The sequence below is a fragment of the Apteryx rowi genome, unplaced genomic scaffold, assembly GCF_003343035.1.
Source record: "Apteryx rowi isolate R43461 unplaced genomic scaffold, aptRow1 scaffold_95, whole genome shotgun sequence".
Classification (NCBI taxonomy): Eukaryota; Metazoa; Chordata; class Aves; order Apterygiformes; family Apterygidae; genus Apteryx; species Apteryx rowi.
Genome location: NW_020451260.1, coordinates 1831334 through 1842017, shown reverse-complemented (window position 1 = coordinate 1842017; position 10684 = coordinate 1831334). Strand labels below are relative to the sequence as shown.

Sequence of the window (10684 nt, the reverse complement as noted above, 5' to 3'; positions counted from 1 at the left end):
CGTCAGGACTGGAAAATTTGCTCATTTTCAGTATTAAAACAGTCATGGTGTTGCCCCATTTGTGAATGGTCGGCTGAGCACAAAGCATTACTCAAACCTCAAGTGCCCRCTGTCCTTGCGGTGAGATCATTTTCCATTGATTGTAATTGAGTTCTATTAATGATGTAATTCAATTAGACACAAATCAAGATATAACTAATACTTTTAATAACATAGCACCAGCTTCCGACAAATTCCCTACACAGATGGAAAAGCTTGATAGAGTTACTGGTAACAGAATATCCCCCTCTGGAGAGACGTTAACAACCCTTTTAATATCAATAYACCTGCTAGAGCAAAGCTGTTTGGTTACAGAGAAACAGTCTCTATGTGAGCACGTAAAGAACACAAATGATCAACATCGAGTTGTTTTGAAAGGATTTTGTAGATGTGAAGGTGTCTCCACTGAAGTCAGGGAAGATTTATTCGGGTTGAGAATCTCGCCTAATGTATCAGAAGAACCTTTTTCTCTCTTTTTATAATTGCTTAAAGCATTAAAATTTGGTGGATTAAAAAAAATCTAATTTATTCTCCATTACCGTGGGCTTAGAGAATTGCGTGGGCAGTATGGAAATACAGCTGTTTACCCAGTGCTCTCCCGGACCTCGCAGCCAGATGACCTTTATTTCAGACTAATAAAAACAAAGCATGAACAGCATCTGCATGAGAGGGAGATCACAGCAAACTGCCATGTGCAACAGTCTCCATCAGAACCGAGTATCACAGCATACACCTGCTGTTCCCCAGCATATAGTTATTTTAATTCTCATGATCTGAGCAGCCCTTTACTTTACATGTCAAAACCTATTAGCATCCGAAACTTTACAACATAAAACCCCATGTTTTTTGTAGAACGAATTGCACATACCAACAACCTCAGTCCTACAGCACTTAAAAATTTTGTGCATGAATACTTTCTTCTAGGTGTCCTTATATTGGTGGTTTGCCAAATATCCTTTCACATGCTTGGACTATGGGAGATATCAGCCACTTTATACATGTCTCTATCACAGACACAGAAAATTCCTACATTTATAAATCATGGTGAACACAGAAAAAAAAAAACATTCTGACACTATTCAGCAATACGAAACAGTTTCTGTTTCGCATCCTCCTAATCATGAACTGTAAAATGAGAGCTGCCAGTTTCAGTTAATTTTATAACTCGCTTCATACTGCTTCTCGTATGGGAGGACATGATAGTCTTTGTGTCTGGGGAAAATAAAAAGGTCTAGAGACCCCTGTAAATAAATACATAAAAATCCCCGTGTCCTTTTTAAAAGCAGAGTCTAAATCTAAGACTGTTAACTACTTTCATATGTATGACAAACTGCGCTTCAATAATTCATCTAAACCCTTTCAATCTTCTGAAAAGAAAACGGCAGGAAGCCAAAGCAGAATGGGTGAGTGTGAGTCTTTTTGACAAATTTATAAATAATATGTAGGAAATTAGGATAACCAGTCTCACCAATAGCAAGTTCAGCAGCATCTGTAATGCAACAAAGGAGGCTGAACACTGAAAAATGATCCTCACTTTGGATAAGAGAAACACTGAAAAGAAGCATGAAATTTGGAAAGCGAGTATGAAATTTACAGGATTTGGCGAACACGGGGTAAAAAAACACGCATCACCGTAACCAAACTGCCGTGAAATGTCACATCCAGCCACCTTCGGAAACAACATCCCCCTCCTGCGAGAGGTCCCTTCCCCGGGCGCTCACTCGGGCCACTCTGCGCGAGGCTCAGCACAAGCTCCAAACCAAAAAATGAACAAACTGAAGTCCTCCAAAGAAGGACTTTCCAGTCCTTCACTGGCCTTTTACACAAGCACCTGCCACCAAGACAGTGACAAACTAAGCTTGAGCAACCTGAGCAAGAAGACACAGTGCTTCCCCAGCGATCAAAAACGTTCAGAAACAGGCTCATAGGTCTGGGTCACACCATGACCATGGCCTGTTACGTGTCTTCAGCACTGGGGAAGAGCGGAGGGAAACTTTTAAGGGCTTTTTTTCCCTTCTTCCCTCTGAGCATCAGAAGGCAGAGAGGAAAACAGGGAATATGGACTAAGGCCCCACAGAGCCCTTTTAAGTTTTTCTCTCTTTCCGCTCTCRCTTCTAAGAGCAAAAGAAGAACGGATATTGCGGATAGAGACCCCCAAGAGTGCTTTCAAAATGCTGTTAGTCTTTGGCTAGTGAGGGGAAGAGTGTCAGAGAGAAACTCAAAGAGGAGGGAGGCCAGCATGTGACCTGGGCATCAAATGAGCCCTTCTCGGCAGCTATGGGCTGAGGATGAAATGCCCAACTCAGCTTGGCACCTACCAGCATCCCCACGTTAACCCACTCCTTGCTTATAAGTCRACTCAACTGACCAGGAAGCACTACTCAGCTTTTAATTACAATGCTTTTGGGAGGCCTGCCTTTAGAAAGAAACACGTTACGCGATTATATCAATTGACCTTGTCCAGAGCTGTCATGTTGCCGCTAATTACTGCTCTCAGAGCTTTATAGCCAGATGGAAATGTCCACCAGTTTAGCTGCAGGTCACACAGTTGTCTAGTCACAAGCCTTCAGACACTTTCAGATCAGAGATTTCTGAGATTTCCTAAACTAGATTTGGCTGCTAGGTACTCTTCTTTTATGTTCTTCCTCAAAAAAAAACTCCAAGAAAAAGGGACAAGGAACCTGGACTAAGCATCTGAGGAAATATTTCTGAGGTCAGTTTCTAGATATCCAGAGAACAACAGCCTCATCATACTACACAATTAAATGATTCCTCTTTTAATGGAAGCATCATCTGCATAGCAAAGCTCCCATTCTGGCTGCAGGATCTCAAGCTCAAGCACAAGCACAAGTATATCAGATACGGGACTCAAGTGAAGACTTCTCCTTAGTTGCTTTCCCTTGAGACTCACATCTGTGAGAGGATGAAGAAGAGACCAACACTGCGTCGCCGTTATTGCGTTGYTGTGTCACAACTACTCTCTTCTCAGTATACCCAAAAGCAAGCTGGGCACTGCAAAATAATAGTTAGCTTCAGTCCAATTTACAATGATACAACCTCTCTGCCTTCTTAGTCTTTCCTTGTAGAAACTACCTATACCCAAGAGTCACCCTGCTGGACTTCTACCAAAACAGCCAGTACCAGCAGTGCTGCACTGAGATTTCACAGAGCACTGGGAGAACAGCCGTGGCGATGTTCAAGGAACCACTGGAGGAAGGTACGCGGTAGGAGTAAACAAAAACTTGGAAAATAGGAGGCAAGAATGGAGCTACTATAGTTCAGGGAAAAAAAGAAAAGAAAAGCAATAAGCAAAGAGAACTTGGACACGTAGAAATGCACCTCCTCACCTGTGGAGGGACACAGGCAGCCCCTGTCTGCGAAACATCTGAAGCCTCCACTGACTGACAGGGTATACAGAACATGGACATCTGGCTATGAAACTGCTATTATGAAAAAATGATAAAAGTATGAACTAGGAGCCTGTCATTCATTGTAGAGCTCTTCTAGTGATGTAAGAGCTGACCTTAGTTCAGCTAATCTCCAGAACCTCTCAAGAGCAGCAAAAGCCTGCAATTCGCAGAGATCTCTGTTCGCTCCCCGGTGCGCAGCCTCCCCTCCCATGGTACAGCCCATCTTCTGCAAGCGCCATGTCCGAGATCTCGCTAAATTCAATGTTTCACAACACAGTGCCACGTCAAGTGCCAAACTACCTTCCCCTCTCCTACTAAAACAGAGAAACACACATTTTCATAAACATTTGGATGGGTTGGATGGGGGGGTTATTTCACTGTCCAGGAAGATGTGTGCGTAGATCAGGAAAATCTTTGTGCAGCAGCTTTACCATACACTTCACCTATTTTTGTCATGCCTTGTTCTTGTTGTAAGACCCCAGAAGAGAATGCCACTGAATATCTATTTCAATAAGCCCAACTTCTTGGAAGTTCAGGACTCTGTTTCCCAAGACAGAATGAAACCGGTATCAAAGCGCTGCAGAAAAAGGAGCGATTCCAGCCTCACCTTCAGGTCCTGGCTCTACAAAGAATAACCTCAGCTGGCTTTGGGGACCAGGCCCTGGAAGAGCCCCGTGTATATATTTTATACTATATGCCCCTGCTACTATTTCTTAAAATCCTTTTAAAGATGTATTGCAAAGGATTTTGTACCAGCTGATTCCAGGAATGGTCCCATCCATTCTCCACGCATACACGCCTATTGAATGTGAGATGGCTGTTGTCTGTTCACCCTCAGCTTCCAATCTGGAGAGAAAGCACCTTGTGAACCCCCCAGCATAGGAAAGTAGGGTCATGTGCTAGGTACAAATGATCAAACCAGCACCACTGGTTGTTCATAAAGCACCAAAAAAGTAAGCGAAATCATCAAAACATCTTTAGTCACTGTGTTCTAAACTATACTTTAAAGGACAAGAAGATACTCAGTTTTCAGATGGTAATGTAATTTCTAAGGAGATATTATTCCTTCAGCTTCTCTGTTTGACAACCAGTATTTTGCTGAAACTTTGGGCAGCAATTTAGAATAGTTTTCAATGTATTTTGAATACTTCGGAGCATTTATAAAATTGCAGCACATATTGGCATTACCATCGACATATGACTGCCATCAACAGCGACAGAACTGGAGACATTTAACTGCGCCTTTATCATGCCTCTCTGAGATTTAGCTTCCTTTATAGCGCAGACATCTACAAACTACTGAGCGAGACGTTCTGCGATTAGCCCAATTTAACTGTAGCCCTTCACATAAAAGCTGAAATTGAGAAACATTGTCAGAAAGAAACAATTCTGATGGGTTTACAATTATCTGATGTGTTATCTTTCAGGAAGAGCATACTCTATTTTATCAGTGAATTTACTGTCGGCAATCAGAAGCTACACTTCACTTTCAGTCATCGCTTTCCATAAGATAAAGCTAATTTGATAGTTTTTCTTACAGGAAGCTGTAGAGCAGACCCAAAAGGAGCAAATCTTGAATGGCTGAGGCTCTCCACCCATATTAAAAGAGGACTCCCAAGCATCAAGCATCCTGAACATCACAGAGAGAAGATTACAGTTGCTTTTCATCAGCAGAAAAGGTAAAATAGACCATGAAGTTTATAGAAAGGAACGGGGAAGAGGAGCTAYGTAATGGACACAGTAAGTAGATTTTTCCATAAGGACCAGAAGCAATAACAATTTAAGCCATCCCCACAAGAAACACTTCAGAAGAAATTCCTTAAAGTGAGCACGAGAAAGACTGAAGAAAGATATTCCTGATACAAGATGGCATAAACACCAGTACTATAGCCTGTTCCCCATGCTCAGCCCGGCCGGCGACGCTGCCTCTCCGCTRTACTGAGGAGGACTGTGCCACCTAGTTTTTTGGCAGCCCAAATCTCCGACTGGCATGAACAAATCAAAGGATTCACTCGGGCAAATCGAAAATGAGGTTGCTCAGAAATTCCTACAATAGCCAACAGCACCTGAGCAGGCACGTGGGTGCTCCCGGAGAGACGCCTCTTTGGTGGGAACGGAGACCTCRCGGCCCCCCACCGTTGACTGCTGCTGAGCCCCAGCTCCTGCTCTTGCTAACAGGCAGGAGCAACCCCGTTCATTACAGCGAGGCAAGGCTGGTGTAATAGTGATATAAGTGAAATTAGAACAAGGTGCAACGTGTTTACTTTGGATTGCAATGGAAATACAAAATTTAGGTCAATGTTCCCCCAAGGGATAATTTTAACGGAGCAAATGAATTTTTTGCCTTTAGTTAATTAATCATGAAAGCCTCAGTGGAATTTGTCAGTATACTTTTTATTCAGGCAAGGCCAACATTTTAAGAAATGTACATCTACTTGTATTACGACAAAGTGACTGGCTGCACTGACTCCCTCTATCACAGTTCTGCATTTCAGCAGAAGGGAAAAATAGAAATGTGAGAAGGTGGTCCCCTCTTTGAGTATCAGTTTCTTCCACAACCATTTTGTTCTATATGTGAAGTGACTAACGTATGGAAATGGCACCAACCGATGGATTTACCATAGCAAACATGACCCCAAAAGCTACCCGTTGGCTCATTTGTAGCCTTTGGGTCGGCTTGTCCCTACAGCAGCATTGCAACACACAACACTTGAGACTAGCATGGAAGGGAGCCAGTGATCTTTAGTTTGGCAAGACTCTAAAATAGCAGGAAAGGACAACTTCTTTCACAGTTTACTCCTATTGGCACAGTTAGTGAAGTCTCTACAACGGTCTCTTCTGTGAAGAACGTAGGTGCAAATCCATTACAACACTTTACTCTTGGAGCTGCACACACCAACGCAAGCAGGCATCTAGGAAACGGACTCAGTTGTGTAGCATTATTTTATCTCATAAAAATTACACTTAAGAAATCAGTGCTGGCCCTCTAAAGGACATCTAGTAGAAAATAAGTGTGCTGAGCAACTGATGAATGGCTCTGAAAGAGTTATTTGAGTTGCCATGTCACGGAAAGAACTGACAGCGCTCTCCTGTTCGAAGAGGCCAAGCCAGGCGTCGTATCCAACATACGCACCGGGGCTGCGCTCGAGCAGAGCCCCGATTCCTGCAGCATGGCGTTAAACAACAGGCTAGCAGGAAACACCAAACCTCACACAGCACAAGGCTTTTGCCAGTCAGATAGTAAGGCAGGACCACAATGCAAAACTAGGCTTTTTGGTCCCTTCATAGCAGAGTGAAAGATTGGGCGGACTGGGAGAAGGTGCAATTGCTTCTTCGTCTCCATATGAGCTCTTCCAGGGAAATTCAAATCATAACGTCAGTGCACTGGTTCTCAGCTTAAACGCGGGTAGATCATATGAACTCAAACTCACTTGGATTTCTAGTTAGCATCTGGAATGAGCAGGTCCCAGAGATTTTCTTCTCTAAGTTTGAGAAGCACAGATGTATTTATTAATCATTTGGTCCTGGGAGCCCTCCCCGCGGGCCATGATCCTGCTGTGAATTTGCATAGCAAAGAAGAAGAAACTTCCTGCCCAAAGATCGTAAAGTGTTAGCATAAATCAGGGAATCAAAGATGGGTTCAGACAAACAGAGAAATGCAAGGAGAATATCTTGATGGCACTGTCAYGTCTTGGGCCCTGGAACAGACAGTTCACGCTAGGTTTTGTATTGGGAAGGAAAAGCAAGTAATATTCAAGGATAAGTGAACTACATGTGAAATCTGGCATAATCCCACTGAACACAAGTATTCCTGACTGTGTATTTGAAGTCAGCATTGATCCTGAATTCATATGAACTTGGAAAAGGGGGAGTGAGGACAAAAAGATACAGAACAAGAAGAATGGTATACAAAAATCATCAAGATACTACAGAAAGAAAAAAACCCACTCATATGTAAATTGCTCATCCTCAGTTAAGCTCATTTCCATTCTTAAAAACACAGTATTGAGTGTATTGAGGCTAGCACACTCACATAATGCATGTGGTGGTTCACATGCCTCCTGACACAGAGGGCAACCAGCCTGCCTGTGAAATGGATGCTGTGACAGGTCACTGTTGATTTATACTGCACCACTCACAGAAGAAGTGATTGCCATAGTACCCAGACATCGCCAGGCTCTGACATGCTGTGCTAATACGAAATTTCTCACCAAGATGTGGTGGGATTCAAAAAAACAAGCACAGAAGCCATTCCAAAAATACCTTTGCGATAGGGTTAAATTTCCCCCTACAGACAAAAAAAGGGAAAGTTTTGTGCGGTTCCTTTAATGTGCACACAGAACAATTCATACAGCATTGTAACAATTCAGTACTACATAATTTACATGCACTTTTATCAGTAAGGTGTTTTTCCACGATCTCTTCCCAAAACAGCAAACATCGCCCATCATCTGTTGTTCCCTCCACATACATATTTCTAGCCAGGAAAAGTCCCAGGCTGCRTTTTACTTTTCATCTCTTCCCCACAGACCTTGGGCACCTTACAGACAATGGCAAAGTAAAGGCGAAGGGCTCGATCYGGGCACGCTCCTCCCGCCACGCCGACCCAGCGCGACGCCGGCCTTTGTCACCAAAGTTTTGGAGGACGCCGCGCGCCGCGACGCCGGCGCGGGTCTCCGCTGGGCAGCGGGCAGGACGCGGCCCCATTGTGCGGCGGCCGCGGGAGCCCTTTGTTAGCGGCGCTGGCAGCCCACGGGGGCCCCGCCGCGCGGGGACCGTGACACGCGGGGACCGCCCCGCCGCCCACCCGGAGACGCTCCCTTCCCCGCCGGCCCCCCACACGGAAAATCGCCGCTCCGAGGTGGAGGGGGAACTCTGAGATTAACGAGCGGAGGGCCCCGGCCCCGTGAGCAGCACTGCCTGAGAGGGGCAGGGTCTGCTTTATTTTATTTCGTGGGTTGACTCGGGATGGCGAAAAGCAGGCTTAGGAAAGCACAAACGCACGGCGGCCCCCGGGGCTGGATCACAGGGAAAACTTTGCATGTTTGTAGCTCGCAAAGCAAGGGATTTGGTGCAACGCAAAAATGCCAGCCTTCAACAAGCAGCGCAATAAACACATGGATCATAGACGGAGAGTAAAAAGCACAACAGATATGTACAGCTAGACAACAGCCTGATTCACCCACGTACTACAAAACAATACCATTCCCCCTGCCATGCCATGAAAGCAAGGGGTTTGCAGCACGTTTGGCCCCTGACACAGCACACGGCTCCCGTCACCCTCCTCATACACTCACACGCCCGCACGGAGACACTCGCTCCATCTCAGCCTTTGCCAGCAAAGAAGCCTGCAAGTCAATCATCTTTCAAGAAGGAGGATCACTGACATGTCTCCCATCTACTCGCCTTTAAGCTGGAAATGCAAGAGAGACACCTATTCGTTACCCTGCCCTGATTGCCCCAGTGCCACCTTCCACGCAAGAAGCTGCAAAGGACAATGCTGGGGGACACACATGCACGAGCACACGCACACACACAGAACAAGCCGCCCGGTTTTGCAAAGAAGCGTCTTCCAGTTTACTTGCCAACTCCCCCAAATAAGCACAATCAAAAGATATATCCATTTGTTTAAAAGGAGCACCACCTCCACGAGCAATTTGAGGCACTGCCATTTGCATACAGCTGATAACCTGAGTGTTGCTACAAGACAGTGAAGATCTTTTTGCAAAGGCTTCGCATGCAGCACTTTCCCCATTAAAAAAATCTGCTTTAGTGGTCGAGTGCGTGTGGTGGTGGGGAGTTGGTTCCTATTGTTCATCAGTAGCTGCTGTGAAAGCAGTGTGCACAAATGTGTGTTTATTTCCTTTTTTGCATTTTTCAGGCTCTCTTTCCCCAAGGTTTCTCCTAGTGAAGTGTTCCTCATCYTCTTTTGGAGAAAATAAAATGACCACTGGAGAATAATATTTCCTTGCATGCATCTCCCTCCACCATGCACTCACACCCCTAGTCTCCTGCAAATCAAAGCTGCACTTTCTTAGTTCCTAATACTTCTTGGCTAACACTCCCATTTCCCTTTTCTTTCCTTCTTAATAAAAGAGCTCTCTTTAATTCTGAGCTCTTCTCCACCTTCTGCACAAGCGGCCCCAGAGCATCACAGTGTCAATCCCCTCTTTTCTCTTCTCTACCTCAATTCCACACACAACTGGCTTTGCCATTTTTAATTAGAAAATGTGCCTGCCAAGTGCAGAGAGAGAGGTGCAATCCCGAAGAATTGCAATCTAATAGAGTTGGAAGATGCCTTGCAGATAACCGCATTTTCTGGCTTGCTAACTCATCTTCTGCTTTTATTCATTTACTCAGTGAATGACGCCTCCCCCCCACTCCTTGATTTCAGTACATAGATCCGAAAAGCTACAGGCGAATACATCCAATTGCAAGCGCGATCAGGTGCAAAAGAGAATGTGAACTAACCCCCATCACCACCACTATACACACACACACACATATTATACCATCTCCTTCCACATTTCTCCTTTATTTTTTACAGATTCCCTTCTTTTCAGCGCTCCCTTTTTTCCCGAGGCTGCACAAGGTGCTTCTAACCCCGGTTCCCTCTTTCCTCTTCAAATCTGCGAGAAGCGACTGCAAAAGCTCACACCGGTGAGCAACAAAAAAACAGAGCCCAAAAACACATCGAGATCGGGGAGGGTGGGAAAAGTCCATCTGCACACGAGAACCAGACCCGTCGCCTCGGGTCCCACAGAAAAATCACCCTTCTCCCCAGCGTGCAAAGGCAAACAAGGCAGAGATGATGACTTACCGGTGACTTGAAGATGCAGGCTGAGCAGCGTAAACCCGAAGAATAGAAAAGCCAGCTTTGGTACCCAAACACATCCAAGACTATTCTCCATATTTCAACACGCACTTACAGATTTGGGTCCTGAGTACGAGCAACAACCACACATGCACGCACAGCCCCTTCTGCCTCCTCTTCTGGGCTTTTTCTCGGTCCCTGCTGACAGGGATCAGCGAAGGGGGCTGGGGTGCGGAGGGGGGAAAAAAAAGTTACATTCAGTCCAGGAGCCTCCGAGCTCCCGAATGTGTCAGGAAACTAACTCAAGGAAACGGGGAAGGATGGGGAAGGGTCCTCCCACTGCTGGAAAACCATACATAGAAAAATCCTGCCAAAAAAGCCGTCCAGCGCGCATCAAAAGAGTCGAGGTCGCTCCATTCCC

General features: G+C 45.2%; 1 protein-coding gene across 1 annotated transcript in view; it reads right to left on the bottom strand.

Moving 5' to 3' along the window:
- DCC (DCC netrin 1 receptor) overlaps positions 1–10360 on the bottom strand; it is a 593999-nt gene extending 583639 nt beyond the window's left edge. Inside the window, exon 1 of the mRNA XM_026092248.1 lies at positions 10270–10360. Coding sequence (XP_025948033.1) covers positions 10270–10360 — 91 coding nt within the window. The remainder of the gene's footprint in view (positions 1–10269) is intronic.
- Positions 10361–10684: the final 324 nt, after the last annotated feature.